Raw genomic sequence first — 21,131 nt, 5'->3', positions numbered from 1 at the left:
AAATTTAAGGTCCAAATTTATAAATGGTGTTTTTCTCTTTGCAGGAAGCTAAGCGGTTTTCTAACATTGACAAGTCCTGGGTGAAGATCATGACGCGTGCGCATGAGACTCCTAACGTGGTCACGTGCTGCGTGGGCGACGATACATTGGGTCAGCTGTTGCCTCACTTATTGGAACAGTTAGAGTTGTGCCAGAAATCTCTCACTGGGTTAGTCAGGGGCGATTTTATAGTGATTGCCTGAAAGTTAAGAAACAGTCAAACAGCAAGGATTTAAAACAAATTTGAAGGAAATCATGAAAACACATCAACTTTGATGCGATTAGATTCGATATCCGCCGCTCACTCGGCGCGTGCTCATTTCCCGAACAGCGTTTGATAATCGAACCTATGATACAATACAATACAAACTTTAATGACACTCCCTGAAAAGGGCTTTTCAGTGACAATAATAATTAATTTAAAACATTAAACGTCAAAACGATAGTAAATCTAAAAGTTACAATGATGCAATGCAATGATTTATACAAGAAGAGTAAAAATTAAGCTAAAGAATGGTCGCTAAAAATAACAAGATAAAATCTTTATGTAAAAGCTAAGACAGACTAGAAAGGAAAGCGGCAAATAAGTTGGTTCGAAGTTTACGCTTAAAATAAGAACAGAGTTGCAGAGTTTAAAGGTATTGTCCAAACTATCCCAAAGACTTAACTAGACGGTAATAGAATGTCCTTCGTGTGATTGTTAAAGTAAAAGTTTTTGACAGAAGGTGCAAAACTGCGTTTAGTTTAAGAATGCACCGGCCATTTTCGCTAGATGTGCGGCGCGCCAAAATTTCAGTGAAGGAAAGATGAAGTAGAGTCAGGAAACAGTTATCATATTAATGTAGAAACAATTAACAACGCCGACGGTCAGCAAACAATCAAATACAAAGGAAAAAAGACAATTACCTTCGAAAGACACTGAACATACTGCTTTACTTGTTTCAGCTTTTATAGTAATTGTACTCCGTGATATAGTATCGTTTTCTTACTGACCTGGTTATTATTGCCATTTGTTCGTGTTCAGGTATCTTGAAAAGAAACGCCTTGTGTTTCCCCGATTCTTCTTTGTTTCTGACCCCGCCCTGCTGGAAATCTTGGGACAAGCCAGTGATTCACATACCATACAGGTTAGCATGTCACTGTCAACAATGCCACAGCAAAGTACTGCTCAATAAATAATGAACGGACTCAAAAGTTAGAACCACCTTGTACAGCGTAACAAACGGTGTACCACAGGAACGTACTGCTCAGTAGCTTTCATTTGAATGGCCACAAGTTAGAATTTCGTCCACAGAAGAGCAACATTTGGGATCAACAATTAAGTAACAATCGTGCTTTGAACAAGGCAATTTACACCTCATTATGGTGCAACTCTATTTTGGTGTTTTAAGGACGTTGCCTCCTAATACAGAAGTATTTTTGCGCAGTTTTAGGCTATGCGGGAAAAGCAGATCTTAGCAAGAGCTATTGAATTCCAAAAAGAAAATTGGGTGTGGCCACGCAAGATTCAGAGATAATTGAGCAACTTTGTCTGAAAAATGCGTGTTTGACCGAATTTTTCACTTTGGATTTCAATAGCTGTTGCTAAGATCTCCTTTTCTCGAACCATCAAAAACTGCGCAAAACGCCTCTGGATAAGGAGGTACCGTTCTTTAGAAATCAGACCTTCTCTGACCATCCCGAGATGCGCAGAAGGTATGCGCAGTAGGATGCACCGTCCTTAAGTTGTGTATATTTGATTGTATGATGATATTGTGTATAATTGTTTAGCTATTTTTAAATTCGTTTGATCTTGTGAAATCTTTTTTTAGGTAATTTTGTTACCTAAAAGTGGGCTCCCTGGATAAATATTATTATTATTATTATTATTATTATTATTATTATTATTATATTTCTATTCCTCAGGCGCACTTGTTGAACGTGTTTGATAACGTCAAAAATGTGGCATTTCACGAGAAGGACTATGACAGAATCTTGGCTATCATCTCTTCCGAGGGAGAGACTGTACAGGTCAGACCAGTGGCGTACCTGCAAATTCGTTCTATTGCTTGTGTGATTAGAGGGACATAAAGTATTCCAACTAGAAATGAGTTTGAAACTGAAAACTGGGACAAAATGTTCTAGGTAACTCTTTTCTCAAAGGGCGATCATTGCAGCGGAGGCGAAGAATGCATTTATATCATCCATCCCTCAACGCTTTGGAAGCTTGGTTTCTGATACACGATACTACAGTAGAATACCATTCCGTACAATGTGATACTTTATTTATTGTGGATTCAAGAAAAAATGTGACCGTTCACGGATGATTTGAGCGCCAAAGTTGCGAGGTTCTCGGGTCTAAGGGCCGGGGGCATTCCTTTCGCGGGAAATATTTAAATTTTTAATTCCTGAAAGTGCCATTCCCTGGGTTTTAAACTGAGTCACCCTGACAAGCATTTTCCATCCAAGGCAACGCGGCTGACACTGGTTTCCATCACGTTCCAGCACTTTTCCTTTGACGGATCAATACTACCACTCTGTATCAACCTGTTGGTAAAGTGCTCCAAAGTGATGGAAACCAGTGGCAGCTGCCGTAAACCCACGAATTTTTTTTAATTTTGGAAATACAGTATCTATTTATTGTAAAAAATCTGACAATTTTCCGTAAAACGTTGGAAACAGGTCTGTATCCGCGCCTGTTACCTCCACTTATAAAAACTCTTTGAGGACGAACAGGAGTCCATGAGTGTGCAAGGAGGTTCGACAACAAACGTAATATTATGAACTAGGTATGAAGTCCAATCGATTCTTCTAAAAACTTGACCCAGTTGGTACTATACAAAGACGCGCGAGCTCTGCGTGAGTAAACAAGAACGCACGCGAGGGCTTCAGCCCCTTGCCTACTGACTATGCCTTATCTCCTTGTACAGCTAGAGACGCCAGTGATGGCGAAAGGCAACGTGGAACTATGGCTAGGAGACTTGCTGAATCAAGCTATGAATTCACTGCATGTTGTCATTAGAGATGCCTATCATGCCATTAATGACGGAGGCTTTAATCTCATGAACTTTCTGGGCCAATTCGCATCGCAGGTATGCCAAATGTATCGCAAATGTTGTCTCACAAGAACCTAGTAGACTGGACATTCAAGAGACTGTCAGGCTAGGGATGGGCTACTTAACATCGCAGCTGCCTGAGCTCCCACCTTCTAAGGCCCCTTGTAGTTTTCATGGTGGCTTAGGAAACAGCCTTATCTATAAAATGTCTTTTACGGCCCGTTTAAACGGTTTCAACATTTGCCTAACATTCGTTCAACAAAAGTTGAACGGGTGTTGGGAAAATGTTGAATGAATGGAGTGTTCAAACGGTTTCAACGTCATTCAATATTTTCAAGAACAAAGAAAATGTTGAATCGATGTTCAATGAAAGTTTAAACGAATTTAAATTTTGATTCAACACACTTTCAACAAGATCTCAACATTTTTTTAAGCTTTCAACAAAGTTGAACGACCTTTTTCAAACGCCTTTGATTTGTTCTCGCTCGTAAACTCGACTGTTTTTACGAATAAATAAAAAAGATATGCGAAACAGCATTATTAAGTTCATTTTGTACTAGTTGCTTGCGAGGCATACGATTTGTTTATGTTTGCTTGTTCTTTGGACAGGTTGGATTATTAGGCATCCAGATGATTTGGACCAGGGATGCCGAGGAAGCACTGAAAAACGCGCGGTCCGACAGGAAGGTCATGGCGGCCACCAACCAGAAGTTTTTAAATCTACTGAACTCCCTGATTGAAGTCACAACGCAGGAGCTTACGAAAATGGAGAGGACCAAATTTGAGACCTTTGTCACCATCCATGTACATCAGAGGGATATCTTCGACGACTTGGTAATAAACGATCATTGGCCTTTTTTTGGGAAGTGGTCAAACCTTCTATACTCGAACCGGACCCACCAAACCACAAAATAGACGCCGAGTCCGGGAATCGAACTCGGGCCACATTGGTGAAAGGCGAGTGCTATCACCACTGCGCTATTCCTGTTCCCCCGATATCAACGTTTGATGCAATTAACAGGAAAGAAAGTGCACATTCACTTTCTTTCCTTTTCATCTTGATACATTGGAGGTCGTGAGCCATGTAGATATCAAAATGGATCGATAAACTTGTAAATTATCGTGAGTACTGAAAGTAAACTTTTTTTCATCTTTCAGGTAAAGATGCACATTCGTTCAGTGACGGACTTTGAATGGCTGAAGCAGTCTCGGTTCTACTTCAAGGAAGACATTGATGACTGTATCATCTCCATCACGGATGTAGACTTCAGCTATCAAAACGAATTCCTGGGCTGCACGGACAGACTCGTTATCACTCCTCTCACGGACAGATGTTATATCACACTAGCTCAAGCACTGGGCATGTCAATGGGGGGTGCACCCGCTGGACCTGCCGGTACTGGCAAAACCGGTGAGCTTAGTGTTGTTGTTATTGTTGTTGTTGTTTTTTCAGTTATTTCCTTTAAGCACCAGTAGAGCATTTACTTTACTCTGCCCGGTGCGTCTTTACCCAAGGAGTGACAACTTAGCTAATCGCTTCATAATTATTAACTTCAACTTCGATACGTCCTTGACAGTGAAATCGTTCATCCATTTATGACTAGCTAAGAAAAGTTAACAGAATACAGCAGTTGAAACTGTTCTCGTGCATCAGATCCTGAAATTGTTACCGCGAGGAACGTTAATAGGATTTACACTAACCCCCGGGATGGCCGGGCGGAGAAGGCCGAGGTATCTCAACTTTTCATACCCATTCCCTGTCCTTCAAGATCCCATCTTCTTGTTAGTGACTGTTTCTGCCCACGTTTATGCCTATGTTGGTTTTCCTGCCTTCCAGTGTCTCTTCCCTTAAACTTACAAAGCACATGTACATAACAAATCATTACTGGCCCATTTGCGTATGTAACGCTATTAACATTTCTTTCATTACAGAAACAACCAAAGACATGGGCAAGGCCCTTGGAAAATACGTGGTTGTTTTCAATTGCTCTGATCAGATGGACTTCAGAGGACTCGGACGAATTTACAAAGGTACAACTTGTCATCTATAAAGTCAATATTCAACAAATACAATACAATACAATACAATACTTGGTTTTTGTGGGTAGTGCACTGTACTAACCCACTATGTCGTCAGGTATGTAAGAGTGAGAGAGTGTCTGTAAACAAACAGGTCCGCAGCACGTGCACAGCGCTACCCACATGTACGCAATGCGTACCTATATTACTGAATGTAATCGCCGCCCGGTTAGCTCAGTTGGTAGAGCACTGGATTGCACAGCGGAAGGTCACAGATTTGAATCCCAGCCGGACACAGACTCGGTGTCTTAAAATATCTGGGAAGAAGGTACAGGCATTGTTTTTACACCTGCAAATGGTTAGACCTTCCCGTTGCTGGGATGACCACGTACAAATGGCGGTCTCGTCTCCAATTTGGGAACGTAAATGACCCACTGAGGACGTAACAGCCTCATTGGCAATGCTTAGCTTGAAGGGATTCTGAACGAATGAGGCTATAAAGACAGCCAGAGGTTAGAACAGCAGCACTTGCTGTAACTCTCAGTTAGTCACTAAGGCCCACTGCCCGGTCACTGAAAAGGACGTTGTTTAGACTCCTTGGTGCCCAAGGAGAGATTATGTTCTCGTTCGTCAATTTAGCGCCCATAAATTTTGTTACTGTATGACTGGGAAGCGTGGGAACTGACAAAATCCCGTTCAGACAAGTGCCCGGGCACGGTTCCCAGCTGTTTGCTTGAGTTCAGACAAGTGTCTGCGCCAGACAACCTGATAGGAGGACCTAGTCTGAACGGCGCCTTAAGACACTAATCAAGCTCTCCAAGCTTAAGATTCTCTCATTCTTCTGACAGGCTTAGCTCAGTCTGGAAGCTGGGGCTGTTTCGACGAGTTTAACCGTATCGAGCTGCCTGTATTATCAGTAGCTGCCCAACAAATCTACATCGTGTTAACAGCTAAGAAAGACAGAAAGAAACAGTTCGTGTTCACGGATGGAGACGTGGTCGATCTCAATCCTGAATTTGGTATTTTTCTGACCATGGTAAGTCTTTAGAGATTCATTTATGATGCTGTCTTTATTCCTTGAAATCTGTTTTTATCTTAATGCTTGTTTTATGACAAGAAGAATTATAGTGCTAGCAATATTCAAGACGTGTGTGTGTGTGTGTCACATATGAAGTGAAAACAGCGAGCGGCAAATGAAGGATAAACTTGGCCGTGTGGTCCTTTCTGCCGTCTGCCGTTTATCGTTAACGTCATTGTTAATATAGAGATTTACAATCGCGTTTACGCGTAACGGCAAACGTGAGATTCATGTTTTTGTTTTCTTGAAAAAAAAAATGAGTACATAGATGAGAATAGTGCAAAACAATTCTAGCCTTTGATGCTAATGCAAAACTTTTCAATCTGTCTGAGAAACTGAAAACAGTGAGCGACAAATGAAGGATAATCATGGTCACGTGCTCATTTCAGTCGTTTGCCGTTTGCGGCATTAATCTCTGCATTAATCTCTCTAATGTTTCCTTTGTCTTCCCATGCCCGTATAAATTGAATGGACAGTTTGTTTACTGGATACTTTATTTTTTTTTCTAGAACCCAGGGTATGCAGGCCGCCAGGAATTGCCAGAGAATCTTAAAGTTCAGTTTCGCACGGTGGCTATGATGGTTCCCGACAGACAGGTATCACGTTCACTTACGTTATCGTTGTCGTTCTCGGGAAATTAGAGGGTTAAAAAAGGAAAACTGGCAAAGGAAAATGAATGAATCATTTTCCGCCCTCGAGTCTCAACTACATAAAGTTACCTATTCACCAGGCTTAACATATTTTATCACATTATTTCCGTTGCTCATATGCCACACATTGACATTCCAATCCAAGCAGTATGCAGGATGTTTGTCCCATGAACCTAGTTTAATGGCCTTAGCTCCCACGAGTCTCCTGTAGCTTAGTGGTAGAGCATCCGAACTAGTAATCTGAAGGTCTTAGGTTCGACTCCTGATAGGAGCACTCGGATTCCTTTTTCCGATTATGCCTGTGTCATTCACTGAATAATACATCATTTTCATAAAGTTACCTTTTCTAAAAGAATAGTACAGTTTGATCTTTATCTTGTGTTTTATGCTGCAGATCATCATGCGAGTCAAACTCGCTAGCTGTGGTTTCATAGAGAACGTGATTCTTGCTCAGAAGTTCTTTACACTATACAAACTGTGCGAGGAACAGCTTAGTAAACAGGTCAGTATTGAACTGTATTTTCTTATTCCTGTCGAAAACGCAACACCAAATAATTTACCAGCACTGCTGCAAATGATGTGGAGGAGAGGATGGAAGGAAAATTGAAGGGGAGGGGGGAGTTAAGGAGGAGGAGATCCAAGCCACGCACTGCTTGCTCCCCTGCGCGAGCTTTCTTGCGCACTTTTCCCCCCACCCCTGGGGATTGGGTATGGGTTCAGTAACCAGACCTCGCGTAAAATGTTACACATGATTGACTTCAGAAACAAGTTAGCTGATTGCTTAGGCGGAGCATTTTGTAGTTCTCTTGTAATGCAATGCTTCCAGATCTCAATTAACGCAAAACCAACTAAGTTTTCCAAAGTCATTAGTAAAAAATACCTTAAGAAATCGTGAAAAAACAATTCCATTGAAGACCTTTAATCTCTTAGGAATTTATCTGGATCGAAAATTTGTTTTTTGATATCAGGGGTTTTGGGTTAATGACCTTTCAAGGTTCATTGTTTTGATTCACTTAGGTTCATTATGACTTTGGTCTGAGGAATATCCTGTCAGTGTTGCGTACTTTGGGTGCAGCTAAACGAGCCAATCCACAGGACAGCGAGAGTACCACTGTAATGAGAGTGCTAAGAGACATGAACCTCTCCAAACTGGTAAGAAAGAAACTGAACTCAAGAGCAAAAACGTCACTTGGAATGTGTGCTATAATTTCTTAAATGTTTTTTTTGTATTTTATGTAATGTTTGAAAAACCAGCAGGAGTGTTTTATCGGGTTTAAAACCACGAGGCACAGCCGAGTGGTCTTAGACCCGATAAAACACGTCCTGGGAGGTTTTTGAACGGCTTCGAAAACATTCCTGGAAAAGAGTGTGTCAATAGAGTTCATAACAATTATGCTTTTGTGAACGTTGGAAATTAGCATACGAGAAAAACACCGCATACTAATGGTGAGTGATTTTGTCAGCTGATAAAACACCGCATAGTAATAAGGAGGAAGTTTAACGATATTAAGTCACTGCACGTGATGTATTATCGACAATTTGATAGGTCAATGGGCTTATGAATTATTAATGTGTTTTTGAAGATTTGCACTAAGGTTAGTACCCTTGAAACTAAAGTAAAAGTTCTTATCTTGTCTTACTAGTGGAAACAGCGCTTAACTTAATACTCTTAATAACAACGGTAATATTTATAACTTCTATCGCGCAAATTACATGGAGATATGATCACTCATAGTTGCTCTCTTATACATAAAGTTAAACATTAACCTTTCGAGCTAATGCATGATTTTGCATTTCAAACCAGGAGTGGAACGTGTGTACCTGTTTCTATGGCAGCATTCATCGCCGTTTCATTTGGTCAAACACATCATCCAGTTTTGACCATATTCCTTGAAAAGGAGGCGGTCGTTACGTTCCACAGTTTTACCTTCATTTTTGTCATTTCTTAGGTCGACGAGGATGAACCACTCTTCCTGAGCTTGATCAACGACTTGTTTCCCGGAATTGTCCTGGACAAGGCTGGTTACCCTGAACTGGAGTCCATGATACAACAGCGAGTGGAAGAGGCTGGACTTATCTTTCATCCTCCGTGGATACTGAAACTGATTCAGGTTATTAAACGCAATTTTAGAAATGCGTTCCCTCTAACCTGTTATTCCCTTTGAGGATCTATGTCGGCTTATTTGCTCTAAAGTGAAGACTTACCTCGGTTGTTTTAAATAAATCGAGAAAATATAAAAAAACGAGGCTCAAACGTTTTCGACCGGAGCACTAAAATTTCCTTTTTGCGGTAATCGTCAGAAGTTGTCAGAAAATAATCGAAAACAGGAGTTTTCGGCAATCCGCGAAAAAGATCGACATTGACTACAAACGTCCAATTCTCCTCGCCTTAGTCTTTGAATATCTTTTTCAAAAGATAATGGTCGAACAATTTCGGCCTCTCGTCAGTAGTTTAACGATGTCAAGAGATGCCATATCTACCATTTCTTAGGTACCGTTTAATTGTTCGGATAATCTTTTATACACGTTCCCTTATTCATTGCAGTTGTACGAGACTCAGCGTGTCCGCCATGGCATGATGACCTTGGGGCCCAGCGGAGCCGGCAAGACAGTTTGTATTAATATACTTATGAAGGCCATGGGAGACTGCGGTGCTCCCCATCGAGAGATGCGCATGAACCCCAAGGCCATTACTGCGCCCCAGATGTTTGGCCGCCTTGATGTGGCCACTAATGACTGGACGGATGGGATTTTCTCCACACTCTGGCGAAAAACGCTCAAGGCAAAGAAAGGTTGGTGGTTAGCTAGCTAGAGTGACTATTAAATCGTTAAAATACCTTGGTTAAATTTTAATCGCCCACAGATTAACTGTCCCCACCATCCGTGCAAATTGTACTGATCGCACAAGCAGTTGGATGTCTTTTCAAGCATGTCGTCTTATTTCATCGAAAGAATTCCTAGATGTCATAAAAGCTGAGACAGCCTTTTTGTTATTGATTAAGCGCTTGACGTTTGCAAACATGTCTGGCCGTTGCTTTCGTTGAAAAATGTTGTCCAAAGAGGTGAAACTGCAACGCGAATAACCCTTAAGTGCGTTGAGGACCCCATTGTTTCATTGTTTCTTTTTAGCCCTCCTCACCATGTGAGTGTAATTATTTTTCATTTTGTATTGTGTTTCGTGCGGTGAATAAAATTTAATTGATTGATTGACTGACTGACTGACTGACTGACTGACTGACTGACTGACTGACTGAATGGCTGAATGGCTGGCTGCATGGCTGACTGACTGACTGGCTGACTTGCTGGCTGGCTGGCTGGCTGATTGATTTGGCCATAAATCCTGATCGAACTTGTGCGGAGACGCTGTCATGCAGTACTTAGCGTACTGGACTCTCAAAAGAACTTTTGATCAACTAAAACTGCAAGGCCCACATTGGTTGGATGCGATCGTGTTGTTTCCTTCGTCAGTAATCCTTATCCAACATGATCTCTATTACTGTTTGAATTCACCATTATCTCTTGTTGTAGGAGAGCACATCTGGATCGTTCTTGACGGACCTGTAGACGCCATATGGATCGAGAATCTGAACAGTGTGTTAGACGATAACAAGACACTTACTTTAGCCAACGGTGACCGCATTCCTATGTCCCCACAGTGCAAGGTGGTGTTTGAACCGCACAACATCGATAACGCTTCTCCTGCCACCGTGTCACGTAACGGGATGGTGTATATGAGTTCATCTGTCATGGACTGGAGACCAATAGTCAAGGTACTAAAATCAGTGAAAAACCTGATCTGCTAGTGAGTAACAGACCAAGATGGATCAAACCAAAATTAATACAATACAATACAATACAATACAATACAATACAATACAATACGATACAAACTTTAATGACACTCCCTGAAAAGGGCTTTTCAGTGACAATTATATGTTCGTATATATGTTCATCTTTTAATATAGCCGATAGTTTATCTCGACATACAATTCATCTTGTGTCCGCCTTTTTAGAGACCAGCAGACGCATAACTAGTAGAACTAAACTCTGTCTTCCCATGATCATCTATATGGGAAGATTGTCTCTTTAAGAGGACCAGTAAAAATCACTTTGGTTGTCTAAAATTGTTGGGTTAGCTGACAAATTGTTCCTCCTCGTTCGTGGTCTGCTGGTTTCGAACAGGCGCCGTCGGATAGACGTCACAAATCGTCAAAGATTAGTAGATAAATCTTCTCGTATACAACTGCTATGACCGTGACGCGGCTATCGGTGACCCAATATTTCCAAGTCGTAATTGAAGGGTTCGGTGCATAACCAGGTTTTAGGTCAGATTCACCGGAGTTTTCGCATGTGGTCTTCGATTTCTTCAGGAAACGTTTCTCCAATGTTTTATCCGCTGCTTTGCGCTTCGTTTTGTGATAAAAACGGAAATATTGCCTTGTTATTGCAAACGAAGCGTGAAACAACATATAAAACATTGGGGTAACGTTTCCTGACGGAGTAGGCCATTTCCGAGTTGCTGTGAACTTCATTATGAAAACGATGCTAAGTGCAGTCCTTTTCCGATGAAAATTAGTTTTGTTTGCATATAAATGAAAACTAATTCATTTTCATAACAAAAACTGTGCACTTAGCCTTGCTTGATAATGAGGTTGAAACCAACTCGGAAATGGCCTAATGAAGTCCACAGGCAAAACAACCAAAAGCGATGTAAAGAGCACTTATAGGTCAGATAGTTATGCACCAAACTCTTCAATTCATCTTCATCGTTACGTCCCAAACTTAAGGCAAAACGGTTTTTTTTGTTGTCGTTGTTGTGTTGACAGGCATGGCTGAATAAGCGAGAACCTCAGGAGCATGATGTGTTGGACCAGTTGTTTGAAAGCGTGTTTGATGATGTCTACACTTACGTCAAACAGAACCTTACTCCAAAGATGGAGGTGCTGGAGTGCAATGTCATCACACAGGTCTGTAAACTATCATTAACTCTGAGCTTTGGTGTACAGAAAAAGAAAAAAAAACCAGTCAAACTGGTTAATGCTGTCCTGTTTCTAAAAAAACTTAAATTTTAAACACCGTTCCCATCTTTTGGCAAGCCATCGAAATAAATTTAGCTCAAGTGCGCAAGCTTTTTTGCGCTTAGGCTACGTGCAGTCTCTCTTTTGATCGAGAATCCGCGGGGGAGAACGCAAAAACTGAACGAGCACGATATTTGGGGGGGGGGGGGGGGGGGTTGAGTCACGTCTTTGCCGTTCGCGCGCGCGACTCGTCCCTCGAATATCTTGCGCTCTTCCCGCGGATTCTCGAGCAAACCAGAGACTACTCGCAGCCTATTTTGCGCTGTAAGTTTCTCATGTTGACAGATAACGCGTGGACTCAGTATATCACATGACTTTGTAATGTTGGAGCTACGCTTTAAAGGGGAACTGTCGGGAAGATTTCTTTGTGTTTTGGTCTAAACTGCTCACATATTTGAAATACATATTTTCTCTAACGTCAAATTGCTCTCAGAACACGGAGAAGAGAATAAATTATGAAGTGATCTCGTCTGGGAAGAACAACCTATAATCATTATTTTTAGCGATTACTCCAAAATACAAGGGTCGAACTTGAAAAAATAAGCCAATTTTTCAAGTTGCAATCCATTTCAATCTTGGCCATCCTCAGCCAAAGTTAATTAAACCTAATTTCTGTGTACTAGTTGGGTTATTAACAAAGATACAAATATGTTTACAAATAGGTGACACTGCTCCTTTATCTAGCTAAGGTGACAAGCTAACTGGTGGGTGTCCATTTATGAGCACAAATTCTGCACAGTTACCAATATATAGCACAATTATAACTGACACAGCAAGTTTTCCTCTACAGTGTATTGACCTCCTGGAAGGTCTTATTCCAAGTAAAGAAGAACACGGTGTCCTTAGCGCCAATCATCTGAGCCGTCTGTTTGTGTTCGCTCTAATGTGGGGCGTGGGTGCTCTACTTGAACTGGATGATCGCGCCAAGATGGAAGAGTTTCTTGTAAAGCACGGCCAGCTTCCCTTACCTGATATAGAACAAGGCAGTCAGGATACCATCTTTGAGTTTGTCGTAGATAACAGTGGTTAGTACAAACTGTTACACTACCGAAGTTCTTTATTTCTATCACACTTTGACACAAAATTATATTAGCTACTTCCTGAATAATAGAAATTTCTACCACATAACTTTCAACCAAACTTTTCTATTTGAACTAACACACGGAATGTTGTGTGTATCCAAAAACTCGATGATTGATCGCACAAAAAGCAAATGTTTCGTGTACCTTTTTCACGAAGCGTGCACCCTAACTATAGCGTGTGTAGAATTACGCGCGCGCGCAGTTAAAATCTCTTCGAGCCTCCTTGACGTATAGCTGCTTGTCGACGTCACGAGGCATAAAAAATCAGACGTCACGTGTATCAGACGTCACGTGTTTCCAGACACGTGTTCAGACGCGTGTCCCAGACACACGTAACGTGTTCAGACGTCACGTGTTCCCAACGTGTTCTTGGATTTCATGATTTTTATATGACGTTATGAAGTTGTGTTAATAACTTGCTTGTAAAAAGAGTAATAAGAAACGTTTAGAATACACTGTAACTGCAAAAGTAGGGCACGAAGCGTAGTAAGCCTGGATGTGCACTGTTAAGCTGTTCAATTTTTGTATTGTGATGTCAGGTAACTGGGAACACTGGCTGAACCGAGTCCAGGAATACATCTACCCGTCAGACTACAAACCAGAGTATTCCTCCATCCTGGTACCAAATGTCGACAATGTCAGGACCAGCTTTCTTATGGAGACCATTGCTAAACAGAGCAAGGTTAGTTCCTTCTTTCAGTATATAAAATTAACGGTCTCAGGATTAAGCACTTGTGCCTTTCTTTAGCTATAATTAAGGACTGTGTCCACTAATGCAGAGGTATTTTCGCGCAGTCTGTGGCTATGCGGGAGAGCACATCTTCCAACTTGAGGTTAATTATCTCTGAAAAATGCGTGGTTACTCTCCATTTCCGTTTTGGATCTTAATAGCCCTTACTAAGATCTTTTTTTCTCGCGAAGTTAAAACGCGCAAAAATATCTTTGAATTAGTAGGCACCGTCCTTGAGAAATTAGACTTTCTCCGACCATCCCGAGATGCGCAGAACGTATGTGCAGAAGGCACAGTCCTGATGTCAAGGATAAGTAAAACACTAATTTCGATTAACTGATTAAACTAATCGTGGATACTTCGCGTGAGAGGAAACACATAGTACAACTGAAATTATAAAAGCTGAAATGGAGGCCGGTACAGTTAATAAAAGAATATAGGAACCCACCATCAAGATTTCGTGGTGCTGACAGTTTTTGAACACGTCAGTGTCCTATGGTTATGTCGGGCAAGTTTTTTTTTTTTTTCTATACTGTGAAAGCAAAAGAACGTGACTACGAGGGTTTATACGTCAATCTTTTTAGATTGTGTTGCCGTGTAGTTCTGATGCCAGTGAGTTCATTATGCTTACCCAGGTGTTCAATATTTTATTGTATTTGTTTTGATAGGCGGTGCTACTTATTGGAGAACAGGGCACAGCTAAAACAGTGATGATCAAAGGATACCTTGCCAAGTACAACCCTGAATTACACATGAGCAAGAGTGTGAACTTCTCTTCAGCTACCACGCCGTTATTATTCCAGGTGAGCAGGAACTGCCCAGCAGTGTTTTACTCATTAAACACTATGTTGTTTCTGAAACTCTCCTTCCCATCGACATTGTGTCTGCCTAAGTTGAAGCTTAAAGCAAGTACCCTGCAGCACAGTATAGTAAGGCGAGTGAAACACGCGCGCGCGCGCGCGCGAAAATCGCCTCCCGCGAGGAAACGCAGCGCGGCAATATATCTTCATTAGCGCTCGCATGTTGTGCTTGTTCTTCGATCCCCAAGAAAATAAGAGACCTCTCGTAGTTTAACAATACGGGTGAGGTACACCATAAATAACGGAGTACCATGCCGTCCAATGAAACTACTTTTTGTTTCCCCAACAGCGGACTATTGAGAGCTACGTGGACAAACGCGTGGGTACCACGTACGGGCCTCCTGCCGGCCGTAAGATGACCTGCTTCATTGATGACGTCAACATGCCAATCATCAACGAATGGGGCGACCAGGTTAGTTCAGTATATGAGTTGACTGATTTTATGAAATTAGCTATTACTACTTAAAACCATCGCTACCGGCTGTAAGCCAGCGTGCCAAACTCTTCCCATCGTTCTTCTAATCGTGATATCGTAAGTATTTTTTAATACCATCGATTGCATCTTAGCGCGAAGAAAATGAAAACTTAAACGCTTCTCATGGAACATTTCTAAGCGGCGCACTGTCAATCTCATACCCAGAGTCCTCAGGCACTTTGGTCTGCGGTTGGTCGCCAGGAGAGACTCTGGGGTACTGGAATTTTATTACCGCAGGATTTCTGCGGTAAAACAATGCAAACCGTTTACGGGTAGGAAATCAAAAAAATTTTTCGAATTCTCCAGAGTCTCTCCTGGCGACCAACCGCTGGCCAAAAAGCCTGAGGACTCTGGGTATGAGATTACTGCACTGTTAGTTCAGTTGGTCAAGACTGCCGAACGGGAGATCGTGGGCTCAAGCCCAGGCCTGACCACCAGCCATGCTGACTGTGCTCAACGCCCTGTCTCAATTCAGGTTATCACGTCACTGGGCATTGACGTTAAACCGTTGGCCTTGTCGTCTACACCTTCTCATATAAACTAGTTAGGGAAGTTAAAGAAATAACTCTCAGTTGGAAGAGAGTAGGGGTCATTGTCAAAAAACTTTAACCTGAAGTTGAACACAACCCAAGTGCAGTCTCCTCTACGTGCTGCCGCATCTTCACATAGGATAAAGATGACACATTATGCCCACTTGAGTCTTACTTTACTCCAATTTCAGGTAACAAACGAGATTGTTCGTCAGGTAATGGAACAGAAAGGCTTTTACAATCTGGAGAAACCTGGCGAGTTCACACACATTGTAGATATTCAATTTATCGCGGCCATGATTCATCCTGGCGGAGGAAGGAATGATATTCCCGAACGACTGAAACGTCAGTTTTCCATTTTTAACTGCACTTTGCCTTCAAATGCCTCTATAGACAAAATATTTGGTGAGTTTCGTCACTTCTTCGTTATTTTACATTTTCTTTATTATGTATCATCATCGCTCATTATCATCGCTGAACGGTCTACTGATTTTATCGAGAGAACACGCACAGATTTTCGAGAGTGTTGCACAGTAGGATGCTGTGTTAGGCTAAAGAATTAGTTTGGCTATTAAAGATTGAACGAACATGAAGAAAAGAAAGTGAAGTAGGAAATTAAAACTTTGCATTTCATGTCTTTTTTCTCTTTGTTGTTGTTAATGGTAGTGCACGCACGCGTTTTCCCGCGCTTGGCGCCATTAACGTGTATTTGCTTCGAATTCTGATTGGTCAATTGCATTGTTTTTGTCTGCTGTGATTGGCCAGAGTAATTACTTTGGTTTTGGTTTTACGCACTCAATTGAAAACTGTTCTAATTGATCTGATAACACAGGTGTCATTGGTACGGGGTACTTCTGTTCCGCGCGGTTCTCAGATGAAGTTTGCAGTACTGTAGCTGAACTTGTGGCTTGCACTAGAGATCTCTGGCAAAAAACCAAGGTAGGAAATAAGCCACACTTTAGCATTTTATTATGGTCATTGTCGATACCAAGTTAGATAGTAGAAACAATTTTCTAGGCGAATAGTAGCTTTATCTTTTTCTGATTCATTTTCCGAAGTCTGCACATAAGATAACCTTCAATTTGGGTAGCAGGGATGGCACAGTGGTGAGAGCACTCGCCTCCCACCAATGTGACCCGGGTTCGATTCCCGGACGCGGCGTCATATGTGGGTTGAGTTTGTTGTTAGTTCTCGCCCTTGCTCCGAGAGGTTTTCTCCGGGTACTCCGGTTTTCCCTTCTCCTGAAAAACTAACACTTCTTAGTAAATTCCAATTCGGTCTGGAAAGTGTCCCCATTTAGCGCTCTGCGCTAAATACATTGACTTTTAAATTCATTTTGTTTTTCGTGGTGAAACTCTAAACGAAAACATACTCTGCAGTGGTAGTCAATTGGTTAACAACAACGATCACGTATGCCAAAGAATGGAAAGAGATATGTGCAAGAGTATGATTCAATGTTTGCGGGGGGGGGGGGGGGAGGGGGAGGGGGTGGGGCCGTAAGCTAACTCCAAGGAACTGTTTAGGCTCGTTATGCCACCGGCCCGAGTAAAATTATTCCTGGATTTTCACTTCACAACAGCAAAATAAAACAACAATAACAACATCGACAACATCCTCAATTTGTGGACTTGCTGTTACCAGAATCTTGATTGTTTGACTGATTTATTTTAGGCTAAAATGTTACCGACGCCTGCTAAGTTCCATTACATCTTCAACCTGCGTGATTTATCCCGTATATGGGAAGGCATGCTAAACGTGGCTGGAGAAGAGGTCGATACGAGGAAGCTTGCGCTAGCGCTATGGAAACACGAGTGCACCCGAGTGATAGCCGACCGCTTCACGAACGAGGCCGACCGAAAGTGGTTTGAAAAGGCGGTCACAAAAGTGATTGAGGGACACATGGGGGACGATGGTGTCGAACAATTGATGGACGAACCTTACTTCGTGGACTTTCTCAGGTTATTGCTATGGTGCTTTCACTCAAATGTTAATTTTGAAATGATTATTGTAGTTTGAGACTTTAAAACTCCGAACGAAGTCAATCCCCTTGACCCATGAACTTCCAGACACTGGTTTGATGCTCTTAATTTGAGGGGGTGGGAGGAGGGCGCAGTGGCGATAGCACTCCCTTCCCACTTAAGTGATCTGGGTGTGATTCGGTGCCATATGCGTTTTTAGTTTGTTGTTGATTCTCGTCCATTCTTCAAGATTGTGCTGTCCAAGTTCTCCAATTTCCCCCTCTCTTCAAACACCAGCATTTCCGCATTTCAATTTGACCAGGAGCCCGAGGGCCACAGGCTTTGTTAGTCGTTAGATTATTGAACATCACCTCGTTAAACAAAGTCGATTTATTTGTTTGTAACCACTGCTAGAGTTACAGGAAGACTTCAGGCAAAGGTAGAGTGTTTTCCATTTGTTTTCCCGGCCAGACAGGCCAGTCTGTAAATCGAATGCATCGTTTTGAAAGCATGGTACTGCAAACTCTAGAAAAACAGTCACTCTGAAAATGGTACGCGCTATTTTGAAGAAATTTGAAGAACCAGGTTAAAACTTTTCCTTCAAATTGGTACATTCCGTTTACGAAATGATCGGTCTGCCAGGACAGTTCTGACAAATCAGTGGAAAGCGCCCTTTGTCGTTTACTTGGTTCTTATATGACGTACCTTCTGCACTTTAGGGTCAGTAGTATCGAATGTATTTAGTGGGATGATGAAAAGAGAAATGAACCTATTTTTAGTTTGTAGTGAGTGTGGACGGTGACATTATTTTGTCTTTTTTAGAGAGGCCCCAGAGCCCACAGGAGAAGAACCCGAAGATGCAGATTTGGATGCCCCCAAGATCTACGAAATAGTAATTGAGCTTGTTTAATGTACTGTCTTTACAGTAATGTAACTTTCGACCATGATGAAGGACGATGCCTCTTAATACAGAGGTATTTTTGCTCAGTTATGACTATAGGAGAAAGGCATTATTGGGTATCGTCGTTATGAAATCCACGTTTCTCAGACCGTTCTAAGATGCGCCAAACGTATGCGCAGTAACAAAAGGAGACATCGTCCTCCATCTAATGTTTGTTTTATCAGCGCTCTGACAAAGGGCTAACACTCGAATGGAGTCTCTTTACAGTGACCAAACTGCTTTATCAACTATGTTGATAAAGGCATTCGTTTCCACCGACACAGCACCTCAGGTTCTTTAGAAACTAAACCCCTTAACCGTCCTAAGGACGGTGCCTACTAATAGCGAAGTATTTTTGCTCAGTTAAATGGCTATGTAGGAAAAGCAGATCTTAGCAAGGGCTATTGAAATCCAAAAAGAAAATTGGGGGTAACCACGCATTTATTAGAGATAACTAAGCAACAATTATTCTAAAAAGCAGCAAAATACAAAGCAATGTATGGCGCTTTTTCCAAATTGATGCTTTATTAAATACTTGTGAATTTTTCGTGGCTAGTCTGACGCGGCGTTTCGTCTCGGCCAAGAGACTCTTCAGAGACCTTTAGAATTTGTAGGCAAACTCGTTGAGCATCACGCTCAAAGTCCCGTTCGCAAATTCAAGATGTTAGCAGTCTGGCCCTCTATCGCAGAAGGATTCCCAACCGCACGTACACGAGTTGAAATTTATACAATAAAGAATTGAAAAATTGTCAAATACTTGTGAATTGTTCGTGGCTAGTCTGACGCGGCGTTTCGTCTCGGCCAAGAGACTCTTCGGAGACCGTTAGAATTTCGAAATTTAGAAATTCAAGATGAAATCTTGAATTTGCGAACGGGACTTTGAGCGTGATGCTCAACTAGTTTGCCTACAAATTCTAAAGGTCTCTGAAGAGTCTCTTGGCCGAGACGAAACGCCGTGTCAGACTAGCCACGAACAATTCACAAGTACTTGACAATTTTTCAATTCTTTATTGTATGATGCTTTATTATCTCTGAAAAATGCATGGTTACTCCAAATTTTCTTTTTGGATACCAAAAGCACTTGCTAAGTTCTGCTTTCCCCGAATAGTTTTAAACCGCGCAAAAATATCCCTGTATTAGTAGGCACCACCCATAGGAAACCCGAGTATCACGAGATGCGCAGAACGTATGCGCAGTAACAATAGTAGGCACCATCCTTAACAAAAGGAGGCATCGTCCTCCATATAATGTTTGGTTTTATCAGCGCCCTGACAAAGGGCTAATACTCGAATGGAGTCTCTTTACGGTAACCAAATTACTTTATAAACTGTGTTGATAAAAGCGTTCGGTTCCACCGACACAGCACCACAAGTTCTTTAGAAACTAGCCCCCTTATACCGTCCTTTAACTGCTTTGTTTCTGTTCTCTTACAGGTGCCGACACTGGATTTCCTAAACGAGAAGCTTGGTCAATATATGTCCATGTACAATGACACTGTCAGAGGAGCGCACTTGGATCTTGTGTTCTTCAAAGATGCTATGATCCATCTGGTCAAGGTAATTGCAAAAAATAATAGGCCATTTTCGAGATGATGTGAACCTCATTTTGAAAGGGAGGCTAAGTGCTTTTCACATGAAAATTAGTTTTGTTTGCATACGAATGAGAAATAATCTTTGCACTTAGCCTCGCTTTTACAATGAGGTTCAAACCAACTCGGAAATGGCCTATTAAAATGAAGCTGTTAGCGTAGTCGCCTTATGCCACAAGCCGAGATGTTTGTTATCAGATTTTGACGTCACAATGTGGACTAGATTTCAAGGGCGCGCGCATGTGGGATTCTTTGTTTTATGGCGCCATCGTACGCGGACTTTGAATGGCGTAGTCGCGTTTTCAAACTCCAGAAACCTGGCAGATCCATGATTTTACACAAAAAATCATCCAAAAACACACAGATGTCGTTTAAATTTGAGTTTAAAGGCAGTACTTATTTTGCGTGATTTATGACTCTGAGGAAAACGAAGATCTCAGAAAGGGATATTGAAATCCAAAAAGGAAATTGGAGGTAACCACGTATTTTTCAGGGATAATTTAGTTTCGATTTGGAAAAAATTGGTACATTATTATGTATTTTAAAGCCTTTTAGAATTCTTGTTGTTTAATATTACTAAAAAATGCCTCCTCCTTTGTCTCCAGTCGTCTGACAACAGGTTTGCGAACTGTTGTTACCGTGTTCACGAACGACAACTTGTATTTGCGGAGTTTAGTTTGTTGTCTGAAGGCTCATTTAAAACAATCAACAGCGTGCATTTGTTTCACCGTTCCGCCGCTCATTTTGTTTACGAAAAATGAGAGTTGATTGAGGTCGAGTGTTTTCACACAGTAACCTACTAACTTGAGATATTGGCTTCAACCTTGTATTGATTTCCACTTGTTTCTCTCTTCAGATCTCTCGTATTATCCGCACACCTTGCGGCAATGCTCTTCTTGTTGGAGTGGGTGGTTCAGGGAAACAGTCGCTCACAAGACTGGCTTCTTTTATCGCTGGGTACAACATCTTCCAGATCACGCTTACACGGTTAGTTATTGTTAGCACTGTACTCTACAAAGCTTACAACAGCGTGCGATTTACCGTGAAAAGAAATTAATCGTGCATTTGC

General features: G+C 41.6%; 1 protein-coding gene across 1 annotated transcript in view; it reads left to right on the top strand.

The window, feature by feature from the left end:
• Positions 1 to 21,131, top strand: part of LOC146469081 (dynein axonemal heavy chain 8-like) — a 97,273-nt gene that overhangs the window by 43,876 nt on the left and 32,266 nt on the right. The window contains exons 31-55 of the mRNA XM_085123717.1: positions 45 to 208; positions 1,064 to 1,166; positions 1,945 to 2,049; positions 2,949 to 3,110; positions 3,684 to 3,908; positions 4,233 to 4,485; positions 5,007 to 5,105; positions 5,942 to 6,129; positions 6,681 to 6,767; positions 7,216 to 7,323; positions 7,839 to 7,973; positions 8,771 to 8,932; positions 9,367 to 9,613; positions 10,350 to 10,591; positions 11,648 to 11,788; positions 12,690 to 12,924; positions 13,521 to 13,663; positions 14,380 to 14,514; positions 14,861 to 14,983; positions 15,768 to 15,981; positions 16,409 to 16,515; positions 17,248 to 17,534; positions 18,357 to 18,426; positions 19,908 to 20,030; positions 20,919 to 21,049. Coding sequence (XP_084979843.1) covers positions 45 to 208; positions 1,064 to 1,166; positions 1,945 to 2,049; positions 2,949 to 3,110; positions 3,684 to 3,908; positions 4,233 to 4,485; positions 5,007 to 5,105; positions 5,942 to 6,129; positions 6,681 to 6,767; positions 7,216 to 7,323; positions 7,839 to 7,973; positions 8,771 to 8,932; positions 9,367 to 9,613; positions 10,350 to 10,591; positions 11,648 to 11,788; positions 12,690 to 12,924; positions 13,521 to 13,663; positions 14,380 to 14,514; positions 14,861 to 14,983; positions 15,768 to 15,981; positions 16,409 to 16,515; positions 17,248 to 17,534; positions 18,357 to 18,426; positions 19,908 to 20,030; positions 20,919 to 21,049 — 3,989 coding nt within the window. The remainder of the gene's footprint in view (positions 1 to 44; positions 209 to 1,063; positions 1,167 to 1,944; positions 2,050 to 2,948; positions 3,111 to 3,683; positions 3,909 to 4,232; positions 4,486 to 5,006; positions 5,106 to 5,941; positions 6,130 to 6,680; positions 6,768 to 7,215; positions 7,324 to 7,838; positions 7,974 to 8,770; positions 8,933 to 9,366; positions 9,614 to 10,349; positions 10,592 to 11,647; positions 11,789 to 12,689; positions 12,925 to 13,520; positions 13,664 to 14,379; positions 14,515 to 14,860; positions 14,984 to 15,767; positions 15,982 to 16,408; positions 16,516 to 17,247; positions 17,535 to 18,356; positions 18,427 to 19,907; positions 20,031 to 20,918; positions 21,050 to 21,131) is intronic.

This window comes from Pavona decussata, unplaced genomic scaffold (assembly GCF_977016875.1).
Source record: "Pavona decussata unplaced genomic scaffold, jaPavDecu1.1 SCAFFOLD_127, whole genome shotgun sequence".
Taxonomy (NCBI): domain Eukaryota; kingdom Metazoa; phylum Cnidaria; class Anthozoa; order Scleractinia; family Agariciidae; genus Pavona; species Pavona decussata.
The sequence above is the reverse complement of the archived record's forward strand: the minus strand, read 5'-3'. Positions and strand labels throughout refer to the sequence as shown.